Genomic DNA, 15,922 nt, shown 5'->3' on the forward strand with positions numbered 1-15,922 from the left:
CCCATCCACACACTACTCCTTTCCCCTGCCGAGTGAGTCACGCCTACCCCGAAAGGGAAATGGCTTAATGGTGTAATAATAATAATAATAATAATAATAATTCTACTTTTAAGCATGGTACCAGTTAGCCCCGCTTTAATGTGCTTCACAAAAGTAATGTTATCAAAATGTTTGGGAATTTTAGCAAAAAAATGAATACTGATTATCTGAAATTCCTTTTTGAATTTAACTAAATTATTTACTATAAATTCCAGTAAAACGGGGCTTGTTGGAATATGTGGGGTACAGCGGGACTCCGATTTTTTATCCAAAGAAAGCTATATCAAGTCAGAAAATTGAAAAATCTGGATGTCTCGCTTTACCCCATACTTTCTCAGTTAGCCCCATTTTAGAAGAATACAAAAATAAATATCTTTAATTTGTCCTTAAAAATTTGTCATCGTTTAGTTAGGTAATTGTCGATAATAACGAAGGGAAAGGATGTGTGTTGAAGTGGCTCAGTAAGGGCGTCGAGGCTTTTTTTTCAAGAATAAAGACGACGGTACATTCTAGACTAGAGGGATGCGGCCACTTGAAATTCAATTCGCCATTGCCGGGGCAAGCGGGGCAAAGGGGGCCATTGTAACATTATAACAGCCCCCATGCTTTGCTTACAAAGCACCAGAGCCAACAATGCATTAAGTGCGCAATCACACCCATCTCATCCGATACTATTTGCCCTTTACGCGTAAGTGTCTTGTGTCTGAATTAACAAAGGGCTGCATTACCATCCCTTTCCTACCAAAACCCCAAAGACGTTTCTAAAAAATCTCCAAATGCGAGTCACTTTTCTTTGTCAAACTCCTTGACGATTATAGGGTTCATTATAAGGACTAGACGATTTTTTTAAATCAAAATTTCAATCAAGATTAGGGTGGACCGGGGCAAAGTTGACCATCGGGATAATTTGAATTAATCAAAACTGACTGATTAGAAATGAATTTGTATTGATTCAAATAATGCTGATACGACGATTGACGAATCAGTAACAATAAAGAAAATTATTTTCAACAATAGAAATAAACGAAAAAATCCGTTTTTGAAAAAGTATTTCAACTTCCAACAAAATTAATTTTTAAATGAATTTTCAACAAAATAGGCGATTTTTTAATTAAATTGACGAACCAAATATGAAAAGAATGAATTTTTAACAAATCAGATCAACATTCAACCAAGTTGTTGAATTTACCAGCAAAAAAAATCAATGTTTCCCAAAGAATTTTAATTTTTTATCAAAAAACTAATTTGTAAGAAAATACAGAAATTTTCATCGAAATAGTTAAATTTGCAACGGAAAAAGATCAATTTTTAACCAACAATGGAATAGTTTACTTTTAAATACAAAAAATTAATTATCAATCGAAATAATAATAATTTTTAACAAAGCAATAAAATGACGAGGGATTAACGAAAATAAAGAATTTTTCCTTCAAAGAAGATTATTGTTTTACCAAAAAACGAATTATAACAAAATACAGGAATTTTTAACGAAATAGTTGAATTTTTAACCAAACTGATCAATTTTTATATAAAATGATAAAACATAAACTAAAATAATGAGTTTTTACTTTCAACCAAGTAGTTGAATTTTCAAGCAAGAAAAATAAGTTTTTGCCAAAGAAGATTAATTTTTTTACCAACAAATTAATGTTGAACAAAATACAGGGACAGGCTTGACAAATAAATTAATAGTTTTAGTTTTCTTTAAATTTTAATTTAATTAAAAGTTTGATAAATAAATTTTGTTTGATAAATCAATTTTCAAGCAAAAAAATGAATTTGCTATTAAGAAAAGTAATTGTCTACCAAAAATCAGGAAATTTTCAAATTAAAAAGATAAATTTTCAACAAAAAATGAAACTGATTTTTCACCAAATTGTTCAATTTTCAAGAAGAGGTAAATTTTAAACAAAAATTATTGATCTTCTGACAAAAAAAAGGTTTATAAAGCAGTTCAAACAAGTAGTAAAATTTTCAATAAAAAAAGATAAATTCTCAAACAAAAATATAATAGTTGATATTTTTAATAAAATACATAAAATTTCAAACAAAGAGTTGATATATTAACTAAAAGAGGTTAAGTTTTAAGCGAAAATGAAAAAAATTTCAAAAAATGAATGTTCACAAAATTAGTTTACGTTCAATCAAAATTAAAATTTTGAGCAAAAAAAAAACATTTGATGATTGCACTATTCTTTTCATCAGACAAATCAGTGACTTTTATTCACAGAAAATCAGTCATTTTAAGCGACTATTTGATTCTATAATTAATATTATTTAATTCATCTGTTAAAACAATTTTTTTGTTAGTATAAATTGACTTGATTTTTCAGTCAAAACATGCTTTATTAAATTAATCAAATTGCGAATATTGAAATTGATTTAAATTAAGAGTGTAATTTGATTGAAACTTACCATGAGGAAAAACTCTTCTCATTTTCAGGTAACTTGTCGTGAGTCTGATGATGCTTGCTTTGTCCAATTGCGTGGTGATTGCAGTTGGAAGTGGAAGCAATTTTGCGAGTTCGGAAAATTCTTGATTCTCCTTCTCGCGACGCGATCGCGCCGCGTTTTTGCTTTTTTCTTTCATCACAATTTCCGGTGGTCCAACTCCACCCTCGCCTTCAAGAATTCTTGTATAATTGTTATTGTTGTTATTATTATTTAGGTGGTGAGAACTCAGATCCAGAGTGTCTGAGGTAAATCTGTAATCTGAAACAAAAAACAAATTCTGTTCAAAATCTATCCTCAGTAAAGACAATTAATTGAAAAATTACATAGACCGCGCATTTCATGGACAAATTTATAAAATATTACTTTTTCTCGATTCCTATGAAGAAAATGAGCGATATGTGAAATTTTAAACAGAAAGTAGTTTACTTTGCTCAATTAAATAATATCTGAGCATTGCTATGAAAATAATTCGAGCAAATCGTGGAGAAAAGATGGTTCCAACATTGAAGCTTCCTCGTTAAAAACTGGCCAAAAAAAGCAAAGGGAGCAAACCATCATTAAAACGACGACAAGAGAGCAACCTAACGATGTTTCTATCCAGTGAGACTTCTCACGGATGGAAATTTGCTTTGAATAATGCATTTTTTCATCCCTGTCTTTCCATTTCGAAACCATCGGGACACGAAAGTGAGCATTGCTTATATTTCATGGATCCTTCACAATTTGTTTTAAATCAAGTTTCTCGGCTAAGGGTACCAAAAATGAATATGCAAGAGTTCGCTCATTTTTGCATACAATTATTAATATTAAAAAACAACTATTTTCAATAAAATAGTTCATTTTAAGACTAAACAAATGAATTTTCAAGCAAAAGTATAAATCTTTGATAAAAAAAATGGATTTTTAATTAATCAGTTAAATATTCAACCACTAGTGGAATTTATAACGAAAAAATACAAATTAAAAAAAATATAAAATACATATTTGAAATTAAACGAAGATTTATTTTTTCAAATAAAGATGGATTTTTTGCAAATAGCTAACATACTTAATTTTTGACAAACAAAAAAATTATTTAGTACTAAAGAGTTTCATTTTCAAAACGAAAGTATGATTTTCAGCACAATAGGTGAAATTCTACCAAATTGTTGAATTTTCAATCAAAGAAATTAAGTTTCTACAAAACAGTTAAATTTTCAATCCGAAAATATGAATTTACAAAAAAATTATTTTTTAAAAAAGTTTCAGAGAATACTTAAATTTTACAACAAAAAAATTAATTTTCAACCAAGAAGATTCATATTTTACAAATAACAATACATTTTCCGAAAACACACGAAATTTCCACCAAATAATCTAATTTTCAACTAAAAAAGATAAACTTTCAACCAAGAATGGAATTGTTAAATTTTCAGTTAACAAAATCAATTTAAAAAAAAAATTAATTTTTTACAAAGGAGCTGAATTTAAAAAAAAACAGTTGGATTTTGTACAAAGTTAAAAGTTAAAAAAAAGCTTGTTTTCAATTAAAATGATCAATTCTGAACAAAAAATTTATTAATGACGTTTCAACCAAAACTTAAAAAATTAAAAAACTAAAATTAAACAAAACCTTCAGGTTGAAATCGAACTATTGTTGAAAATTCAGCGATTTGGTTGAATTTTCTTTCCTTTGCTGAAAAATGTTTTTTTTCGGTGAAATATAAAATCTTTCTTTTGTCGTTCAAAATTCATCTTTTTATGTAGAAAATTCAACTACTTTATTAGAAAATAATTTTTGTTGTTCAATAATATTAATTTTTTGAAACTGAAAATTGAATCATTTGATTGAAAATGAACTTTTTTCTTGTAAATTCATATTTTCGGGTTTAAAATTCTATTTCTATAATTGAAAATTAATTTTGTTTTGTAATGGAAATGGAAATTTAACTATTTCCTTATTGTTAAAAATAAGCATTTTTAGTTTAAAAATTCAACTATTTGGTTGGAAAATACGTATTTTTTTATAATTCATCTTTTTCGGCAAAAAATTAATGTGTTTTTTTCAATTGATCTGTTTCTGTTTAAAATTAAAATACTTTTTTGTTGAAATATATATTAAATATTCATTATTATTTTTTTAATTCATGTACTATATTGAAGTTCCGTTTCTTTTGCTGTTAAAATTGATCAATTTTTTAACTGAAAATTGAATAATCTGGTTAAAAATTCAACTGATTGGTTGAAAGATAACTTTTTTCTTGAAAATTCATATGTCAACCAAAACTTAAAAAATTAAAAAACTAAAATTAAACAAAACCTTTAGGTTGAAATTGAACTCTTGTTGAAAATTCAGCGATTTGGTTGAATTTTTTTTTCTTTGCTGAAAAATGTTTTTTTTTTTTTCGGTAGAAAATTCAACTATTATTGATTGAATGGAAATTAATTTCATTACTGAAAATTTAACTATTATAGGCTTGGTAAATTACTGATATTTTTTTAGACCTTCTTTGATTAAAAATACACTGTTATTTAAACTAATCCGGGGTCTGTTTGAGGATTTTACTATTTTGTTAAAAAATGATTCTTCTTTTTTTTCTGAAAATGATACTGAAAATATCAGGAATTTCAAGCATCACCAATTGCATTTAATGTCGTACCCAAATTGAGCGTGTTCAAAACAACTTATTTGCCTATTTTAATTTTAAAAAATTTTAATTGCATTGCCCTGTTTTTAGATCATTTTGGCCTGTATCTCAGAAACGAGAATGCAGTCGCATAAAATTATTAAATGTTCATTGTGAGGATAATTTTGTGGACTATTAGGGTTCCGCTTCTCACATTACTTCTTTGCGGCGAGAAAATGGGTTCGACTCTGATAATAAGTCCTTGCGTGGCTCCACAGCAAAGGTGAGAGAACCGCCAAGAAAATGATAAAAAGACTAAAGGTACAAGAGTATTGTAACGATACCGAGAAACTCGTGGTTAATATCCGCTGCGACATGAAGTATGGATTGCTTAAACCATTCCAGGAATATGCATTACCTTCTAACATTAACCGTCCTCAAACACAATTACGCAAATCGCAATACCCAGAACGATATGGCAGTACTTTGCTTCACCCAATAATTAAATCAAATCACACACTATATTACTATTCAAAATCCCTTACGAGCATTTCCGTAATATAATCCTAAAATTACCATAAATTTCTAGGTTTTAAAATCGTTTTAAATAATAATAATAAAGTTTGAAACCTGATTAACTGTTAAAAAAATGACCAAATTAAAGATAATAAATCTTTTAAAAAAAAATTCATGGGTTCTTGAGATATGACTGAAAATCTCTAAGCGTATCTACGCTTTGACATGAAAATGTTTAAGCGTATCCGCGCTTGGACGTCACTGCTAGACACCACTATCGGCGGCGAGAGCGGTGAATGCCGACAATCTCTCAGATTCTGATTCTGTATTTTAATTTCAAATCGTACTCTTAAATTTATATTAGATTTGAAAACTGGATTTTAGACTAGATTTTAAAAGCGTTGAAATTTTTGAAATGAAAATATTTTTTTGTAAATAATGAATTATTTATTATACTATTACGACAAAGTTTTGCTGAATTTAAGTCCATTTTAAAATTAAAGTTAAATATAATCAGTATTAGACTGCATTTAAGACATGACTATCTGATTTTCAGTTAAGTCTTGAATTTAGACTTTGAAATAATATTTAAAAAGAAGGCTTAATGTCACACCTTAAATTCAGAAATGTACTTAAATTCAGAGATTAACTTAAATTAAGCAAAGAGAAGTTTACCTTAAAGTAAAGTTGATGTGAATTTATAAAAACGTATGCTTGAATTCTGAAATTTCAATATTGACGTTCTTAAATTAGGGAATTTTTTTTTCTGAATTGAGGATTATTTAAGTTTGAATTTAACCAAAGTTTTCTAGGTTTAAAAAAGCAAAAATATATCTAACTTCAAGTAAAATTTAATTGAATTTAAGAAAACGTATGATTCAATTCTGAAATTTTAATATTAACCTTCTTAAATTAAAGCAAATTTTTATTGAATTTAAGTTAATTTCTTAATTTAAGTTGACTTTAACCAAAGTTTTCTAAGTTTAGACGTTAGGCTAAAAAAACTAAATTTAAGACTTCATAACCTGATTTTCAGAATTAGGCCTTAAATTTAGGCTTGTACACTTAAAAATGTTACACCTCAAATTCAGTAATATACTTAAAATGAGAATAACTTAAATTAAGGAATAATTCATCTAACGTCTTAATTGAAGACTTTATTATCTAATTTTCAGAATTAAGTCTTAAATTGAGGCTTGGAGAAAGCTGCACTTTAAATTCAGAAATGTACTTGAAATAAGATTTACTTAAATTAAACAAAAATTCATCCAACTTCAAGTAAAGTTTATCTAAATTTAAGGAAACCTATTATTGAATTCTGAAATTCTAACATTGACCTTCTTAAATTAAGGCACATTTTTGGTGAATTCAAGTACAAAAAAAGCTTAAACTTGTTTAATCTTAAAAACCGTTTGTCTTAAATTCAGAATGATCGGTCTAAATTTAAGACTTCATTATCTTAATTTCAGTACTGAATTTTTAATTCAGACAAATTTTGATAAATTTAATCGTACAATTTTGAGTATTCACCTAAACTCAAAAATTCTACAGTCACAAAAATATGTCTTAAAATTGAATTTTAAATATCTTCTCCATAAGTACCTTTTAGAAGAGATGCCTGTTTTTTTCTCCAACTACCAATGTATGGGTCACTTTGTAAAATCAAGCTGGTATTTCGCGTCTCAGTATCGACCATCGGTGCCATTTTTGAACTTTTCGGAAAAAGGTTCCTCACTCTTCACACCAATTGGAAACACTTTTTCACGAACTATTTATAATAATACATACAATAATAATAAAAACAATTATGCTTTAAAAAAAACCGCAAAAAAAGCAATTGCGGTGAGGCGAAGGAAAATAAATAAAAACGTATCTGAGAGCGCGCGCGATGTGAAAAATAAAAATAAACTGTGAGGGTGCAGCGGGAAGGAAGGAGTTCCTCAATTGAGACGACTGTCTGCCAGGAGGAAACGAGTCCTTTTGGCGCCTCGTGTTGAACTGAGCCCCATGTTGTTTCGCCTAGGCTGAAGGTAGGTACCACCCTTATTTTTAAGCTCCACCCTTGGCTGGGTCAGTCCTGACGGGAATAGAAGGGAAAGTGATAGGTACAGCCCCAATGTATTGAATCGAAAATAGTTTTAAAATTTAAAGAGAGGTTGGGGAATTTCCGAATCCGCTGAGCCTATGGCAGGAGATTGTGACAAAGACGGTTGCCTGAGCCCTGAAGGGACGCCACAGGGTAGTTGGTAGAAATTTGTTTTAACTACCAATAGCAATATAGTAGGACCTGAAACCTGAAAGTTTGGGAATTTTTCAGCTCCTGAGAATTTTGTCCCACGGTCTTGGGCTCAGGTGCCAAATTCAAATGCGTCATGCTTTAATGGTTGCATTTAAATTTTAATGAACACCATCACCAATCGTGAGATACGCGTGCGCTCACAATGAGAAAAAGATTTGTCTCTTTCAGACAAACAAATTTGTTGGAATGCATTTTGTTTGATTAAAACAAATTTTTGATTGAATTGAACAAATTAAAAATTCGCACTGAACTGAAACTATATTAAAAATAAACAAAGACTTGTTTTTTTAATTCATATATCTGTTTTGTTTAAAACAAAAAAAGTTTACTAAAAAAAAGACGAAAACGAAAATTCTTCAATTAAATTTTAAAAACTTGATGTCTGTGAAATCTTACCAATGTTTAAAAAGAAATTAAAATTTTTGAAATGCATACAAAAATTGGAAGTTCTGAAAAGTATATTTCAACTAATTAAAATATTTCACAGATTGTAATAAATTATTCAATTGATCAAGTTGGGAAATAAACATACAATTTTATTATTTTGTTCTAAATTCAACAATTCTGTTAAATACAAGATAGTCCATCTTTTTACTTAAAAATTCTACTATTTTGTTAAAAATATATCCTTTTGAAATAGAGATTCCATATTTTGGATGAACTTTTTTTTTATTGACAGAAAAATCTTTTTGGACTGAAAAATCGTCCTTTTCGTTTAAAAATCATCTGCTGCCATAGAAATTTAATGTTTTTGGCTAAAAATGCAATCACTTGGTTCAAAACTAATTATGTTGGAAATTCGTCATTTTTGGTTGAATTCCATTATTTTTGGTTTCAAATTAAAATATTTCTTGGTTGAAAGTTGAAGTAATTTGTTAAATTCATCATTTTAATGCAAAAAAACTTTTTTTTTCTTGAAAATTTAACTACTTCATTGAAAATTATTTTTTAATTGTTTGAAAACTTACTTTTTAACGAAAAATTTAACTATTCCATTTTTAGCTGAAAACTTCTCTTTTTTAGTTTAAAATGCATGATGTATTTTGTTGCAAATTTGTCTTTTCTGGTAAAAATTAATCTTCTTAGTTGAAAAATTCGTCGTTTTGTTTGAAAATTCACCTGCTTCTTTAAAAATTGAAATATTTAGTAAAAAGTTTTTTTTTCTAGAGTTAATTTTTTGAACTGAACATTTAAATAATCCGTGTTTGGTCGAAAATTTATCTACTTTGGTTAAAAATTTAACGATTTTGTTGAAAATTCATATTTTTGGTAGAAAATTAATCTTTATACTTGAAAATCCATCTGTTTGATTAAAAATTGATCTATTTTGTAAAAAGTTCCTTCTTTTGTCGATAATTATTATTATGATTGAAAATTTAAATAATCCGTGTTTGGTCGAAAATTTACCATCTTTAGTTAAAAATTTAAAGATTTTCTTGAAAATTTATATTTTTTAGTAGAAAATTAATTGTCATAATTAGAAATTTAACTATTTGATCGAATAATACTTGTTTTTTTTTTTTTAATTTATATTCATATTTTCAGTTTGAAATTTCCACTTTTTCTAGAAAATTCGTCCCTTTTGCATGAAAGTTTCAGATGTTGGATGAAATTTTTTTCTTTATTAACTGAAAATTTAACTATTTGATTGAAAATTCTACTATTTGGTTAAAAATGTATGCATTTTGTTAAAATTTTGTATTTTTTGGTAGAATATTAATCTACTTGTTAAAAAATCCATCTTTTTCTTTAGCAATTAATTTCTTAATTCGTTCGTTAAAAATTGAACTGTATTTAATCGAAATTTAATTTTTCATTGTTAAAAGTTAATTTCTTAACTATATGTAACTATTCACTTTTGGGGTGAAAATGAATCTTTTTTTGGTTGAAAATTTATGTATTTTGTTGAAGGTTTTTCTTGTTTAGGAGGAAAATTAATCGATTTGTTTAAACATTAATTTCTTCAATTGAAAATGTAACCTGAAAGAAAGTTTTAATTCTAATTTTAATTATGGAATTCAAAATTTTTAGAATTTGTCTAATATAACGAAATCAGAATTGTTTAATTTAAAGAGCTATTTATTTGAAGTTTTTAAAATTATTTTAAATCTATCAAAATCCTTCAAAAGCTTAAAAATTTCATTTTCAAAACATCTAAACCTTCTGAATATTTTTTTGAATGATTCGAATTTTTCTACATTTCTGTTTAATTAAAAAATTGTCCTAAAGTTAGTTTTGGACATTTTTTAAAAATCTTCTGAAACTATATCTAAAAATTAATTTTTAAAATAAAAAGTTTTTCGTTGTTTTTATCAAAGGAAGATCTCTACATTCTACACGCACCGAAAAAAAAAATCTAGTTATTTGTAGCGTAATTTCGGTACACATTGCGCCTTTCCGAGCTTTACTTGTACTAAAAAAATCTGGCTATTTTGTACCAAAATTTCGGTACCCCTAGCAACAGCCTTTTTTAATCTTTTCAAAATTCTGGAAACGAAAAAAATTTCCATCTAATCTTCCAGATTCTTTTCTGACAATTTTTTCATATTTTGAAATATGTATTTTTAAATGTCGTAAACTGGGGTGAAGTAGCGCATGTGAGGGAAAGTGGCACACCCTTGATATTGTGCATTTCTGAATTCGATATTTCATTCTTCTAGGTAACAAAAAATAATAAAGATTTGCAGGTGAGAATTCTGGTTTACACTTTACAGTATTCTCTTAAAATAAATTGGTCAAAATTATTTTAAAAAATTTTCAGCGGAATCTTAAGAAATTGTTTGCATTATCTTGAAACCTTTCAAAATCCGTTAAAAGTTTACAATTTTATTAAAAAGTCATAACCAAAACGGTATTCTACATCTGCAACAATGTCTTGCCAAGTTTGGCGAATATTACAAAATTGTTTCTATTACCTTAAAACCTTTCAAAATCGGTAAAAAACTTTACCATTTTATTTAGAAGTCACAACCAAACCAATATTCCATATCCACAACAATCGAAGCGAGATCTGGTGACTGCAACTTAAAAAAAAAAAAAGCTTAATAAATTCAGAATTAAAAATATTGAAAAATATATCCAGTAGCCGTTTTGTAATAAAATTCTTCGATAAAAAATTATGAAAAGGAAATGATGTTTCATGAGAGAGGTTTAAACCTCGGAAATTGAAATAAAGCACAGTGTACGATAAATGAGACGTTTAAGGTGTGACTTTGATTTATAGTTTTGTGCTTATGTTTATAGCTGATGGTTTATTCCTATGGTCGAAATTTCTAGAAATAGTGAGAAGGATTTGAACCTGAGTTTTATTGAGGTTCGAAATATTTTCTGCACCTTAGCTGCTTAGGTTGTACAACTGTCGTGCAAAGTGCAACCGAACATGTGTTGGCAATTTGCCGAAGGAACCTGTCAGGAAGGTAATCTGATATTTTCACACAATCTGGACTCATGAAATAGGAATAGGTCAAGATCCAAATATAGTTTTCACTTTTTAGTCTTTCAATTCAAATCTATAATTAAATTAAAGCATAATTAATTTAGGGTTCGACCGTAAACTACCCCCCCCCCTTTCACAAAAAAGTGACGTAGCACAAAATTCTATCAAAATATAAGAAAGAGGGTGATTTTTCACGAAAGTAGGGTAATGGCGGAGGAAAAAATTATGTCAAATAAAATTAATGTTTTTTAAGATTTCTAAGATTTAAAAAGAAATATAAACTGAATTTTCAACAAACAAGATTAATTTTGTTATCGAAAATAAATTTTTCAACAAAAAAAGTACAATTTTAATCTAAAGACGCGAATCTTGAAAAAAAAACACGAATTTCTAACAAACTATTTCAATTTAGAACGGAGTAGCGAATTTCGAACTATTTTTAACCAAGTAGTTACATTTTTAACCAAAAATATGAATTTTCCAGCAAAATTATTGAATTTTAAAGCCAAAAGGACGTATTATTTACAAAGCTGTTGAATTTTTAAGCCAAAATATTATTTTTTAGGAAATAAGTTAACATTCTGTCAAAAAGTTTAATTTTTAACAAATCGTTCAATTTCAACAAAAACTATTAATTTTTAACAAACAAGTTAACCTTTAAACAAATATTCTATTTTCTACTAAATTGTTGAATCCTTAACCGAACCCGATTAATTTACATTTAGACCCAAACAGTTGCATATTGTTTATAAAAAAGGATGAATTTTTAATCAAGAAGATTCATTTTCTATAAAAAAAAGACGAAATATGATCAAAAGACATGATTTTTCAAATAGAAAAGATCAATTTACAATAAAAAAATATCAATTTTCAACAAAAAATGGAATAGTTGCATTTTTAATTTAAAACATTAATTCTTAACTCGCAAAAAACCAACGAATTTTCAAAAAAATAATTATATTTTCAATAAAACAGATGCATTTTAAAGTAAAATGATAATCAACTTTTAACGATGTAGAATTTTTAACTAAAAAGATGAATTTTTGACCAAGTATTTAAATTTTCAACCAAAAAGGTCAATTTTCCCGCAAAAAGATTAATTTACTATAAAAGTAACAGTCATTTTTACCAGAAAACATCAATGTTTAACGAAACTTTTAAATTTTAAAGACAAAAGAATAAATGATCTACAAAACGATTAATTTTTTAATGTAAAAAATCATTTTGTAAGAGCACAGTTAATTTTCAAACCAAAAAGATGGCTTTTTATCAAAATAATTTAATTTATAACAAAAAAGTTATTTTTTAACTGCATAGTTTATTTCTCTCAACTTAAAATTTAACTATTTCATTTTTGGTAGAAAATTGACCTTTTTTTTGGTAAAAATTAGTTTTTTTCTTGTAGAAAAATAATCCTCTTGGTTCAAAATCCAACTATTTGATTGGAAATTTATGTTAGTTGTTATATTTTTTTTTAGTCATATTTAACTGTTTTTCATTCAGCATAAAAGAATTTGTTGTGTGAAATATAAAATCTTTCTTTTTCGTTCAAAATTCATCTTTTTATGTAGAAAATTCCACTACTGTATTAGAGAATAATTTTTTTTTGTTCAATAATATTTATTTTTTGAAACTGAAAATTGAATAATTTGAATGAAAATTCAACGTTTTGGTTGAAAAGGAACTTTTCTCTTGTAAATTCATGTTTTCGGGTTTAAAATTCTATTTCTATAATTGAAAATTAATTTTGTTTTGTAATGTAAATGGAAATTTAACTATTTCCTTATTGTTAAAAATAAGCATTTTTAGTTTAAAAATTCAACTATTGGTTGGAAAATACGTATTTTTTTATAATTCGACTTTTTCGGCAAAAAATTAATGTTTTTTTTTTTAATTGATCTGTTTCTGTTTAAAATAAAAATATTTGTTTGTTGAAATATATATTAAATATTTATTATTATTTTTTAAATTCAAGTACTTTATTGAATTTCCGTTTATTTTGCTGTTAAAATTGATCAATTTTTAAACTGAAAATTGAATAATCTGGTTAAAAATTCAACTGATTGGTTGAAAGATAACTTTTTTCTTGATTTTTTTAGTTTAAAACTCCGACTACTTTATTGAAAATTGAACTATGTGCTTAAAACTCTATATTTTCGTTAATGAATCGTCTATTTTGGTTGAAAATAAATCCTTTTTCTTTAAAAATTCATGTGTTGTGGTTGAAATTTAATATTTTTTTGGTTAAAATGAAACTGTTTGAAAATGAATCGGCGCTGGTTAAGGATTCAACGGTCTCGTTGAAAATTCGTCTTTTTGGGTTCAATTCGACAGAATCATGTGTTCATCATCTTTTTGGTTGAGAATTAATTTTTTCAACTGAAAATTGAACTTCCATTTTGATAGATAATTGATATTTTTTAGTTGAAAAGTTAAATATTTGGTTAGAAATCAATGTATTTTGTTAAAAACACATCTTTTTTGGCAAAAATTAATCTTCTTGATGAGAATTCAACTACTTAGTTGAAATTGTAATTATTTTGTCACAGCTGTTTTTAATTTGAATTAAAAATATAATACTATTTTTTATTTAAAATGAAAATCTTTTCTTGGTTAAAGTATCAACTGTGGCATTTTTGGGGGGAAAATTGATTGGAAGTGGAACTGCTTATGTTAATTCAACAATAATAGTAATATTTTACCAGAATCCCCAACTCCCAAATCGTCTTAAGTAATTTTTAGATTACCCCTACATAAATTAAATCAGACAGTACAAAAATGAAAAATGTTTAAACCCCTAAAACTAAATGACTCTAGATTAACATAAATAATAATTAGAGGAGAAGCTCTTTCCTAAATTTAATAAATAGACACAATAAATTGTATTTATACCAGCAATTATTATTATGAATTACAAACTTTTATGTCTATTCTATATCTTCGGTTTCGCAAATTCAAAAAGATTTATTGCTTCAGTCCTTGAGTAGGTACCTGTTGAAAATATTTGTCTGAATACAACTTTGACCTGCAGCTTGTGGGAAAATCCCAACATCTGGTTGTCATCAGCATTAACCCTGAACAATCTTTTTATGGCATTACTTTTACTTCCACAATATTTTTTTTACCAAGCCAGGTATTAAAAGGATTTACAAGTTTATTGCGTGCGAAAATCTACCTGCCGGAAATTTTAACTCCTTGAAGTTTTAAAACTGAGAATAGTTTGATATAAAATGCCAACAAAATTACTTCACGAGGACCGACCACACCCTCGAAATTTGGTAAAATGATGAAAATAGTGTCGAGCAAAAAATAAACTTTCTTATTTTAAAATCTCTGAGGAAGAGAAGGGATGAGAAGGGAAGGGAAGTTTTATCACTCGGGGAAATATTAAGCTTTGTTTATTTTTTTTTCGCTCATCCTTCCTCTATACTTCTATAGTCTATCTACCTCTACCAGTCTACCTAAATTTGAGTATTTAGTATTTCACCTTGCTTAGCCTTAGCACCCGTTTGGAATGGTTAGGTGGATAGGATGGACACCTTGGAAGCAAGGTTGTTTGACACTTTGGCATAAGTTAAACAAGGTGCGAGAAACATGTGGTCCCGAAATTTCAAACTGGGGGTCGTTATATCGCACCTAAACTTGAAAGATGCCCAAAATCCCAGACTGCTGGGCCACATGTTTCGTATTAAATCTATCTACCTGCTGAGCCGGGACTGTCTTTAAAGATTTAAGAATGACCGGGCAAATACAAAACTCTCACCTGACCTATGGCTACCAATATAACTATATATATATATATATAGTTATAGTCAATAGTACACTGTATATAGAGGAAGATCAATTCTGAAGAGGATGTGTTTTTCCTAAAACTCCAGGGAGCAATTCCTCATTTATAATTTTAAATTTACAGGCTTAGATTTTTCTAAGAAGAAAAAGTATAGGGGTGAAAATTAAAAAATTGTTAATATAATAACAATGTTTTGAAATGTCGGAAAAATTGCAAATTAGAGTTCGTGTATAAATTAGGTAAAGGACTTTTTTTTTACTGAAATTTTGTTCCACACATGACCCATTGTTGGGATATGTAATTGACCTTCCCTCCTCCTTTATTTTATTTAATTTTTGCCAACTACATTTTTTTTGGAATTGATTTAGGGGTCATCCAAAAATTACAGAAGATTTGGGGATTGCGGGGTTTGTTAAAAATTGACTGTTATTTATGAATTAACAAAGTAGTTCAACATCCGAACAAGTAGTTGTATTTTCAATAAAAACATAAGAATTTCTAAAAAAAACAATGCAATAATTGATATTTTAACCAAGAAAAGATTTTAATTTCAAATAAAAAATAATTGAATCCTCGACTGAAGCAGACACATTTTCAACCAAACAGCTTCATTTTTTACAACACCAAAATTAAATTTCAAACAAAAACATGAATTTTCAAATAAAAAATGAGATTCATGCGCATAATATGCGGGAAAATCCTGATGGACAAAGTAAGTAACGAGATAATTCTAAAAGAATGTGGTGCAGAAGAGACGCTAGTAGACACATGGGAAAGAAATC

The 15,922-nt window shown here is 27.4% G+C and overlaps 1 protein-coding gene across 2 annotated transcripts in view; it reads right to left on the minus strand.

The window, feature by feature from the left end:
- LOC117170196 (single-minded homolog 2) overlaps positions 1-15,922 on the minus strand; it is a 101,017-nt gene that overhangs the window by 13,995 nt on the left and 71,100 nt on the right. Inside the window, exons 1-2 of one of the 2 annotated variants that reach the window (XM_033356787.1) lie at positions 7,218-7,417; positions 2,455-2,751 (exon numbers count right to left, since the gene is read on the minus strand). In XM_033356787.1, coding sequence (XP_033212678.1) covers positions 2,455-2,751; positions 7,218-7,320 — 400 coding nt within the window. In that variant the 5' untranslated portion in view covers positions 7,321-7,417. Of the gene's footprint in view, positions 1-2,454; positions 2,752-7,217; positions 7,418-15,922 lie in introns of those variants that run through there. The other variant, XM_033356788.1, reaches the window with a different exon arrangement.

Source organism: Belonocnema kinseyi, chromosome 3 (assembly GCF_010883055.1).
Source record: "Belonocnema kinseyi isolate 2016_QV_RU_SX_M_011 chromosome 3, B_treatae_v1, whole genome shotgun sequence".
NCBI lineage: Eukaryota > Metazoa > Arthropoda > Insecta > Hymenoptera > Cynipidae > Belonocnema > Belonocnema kinseyi.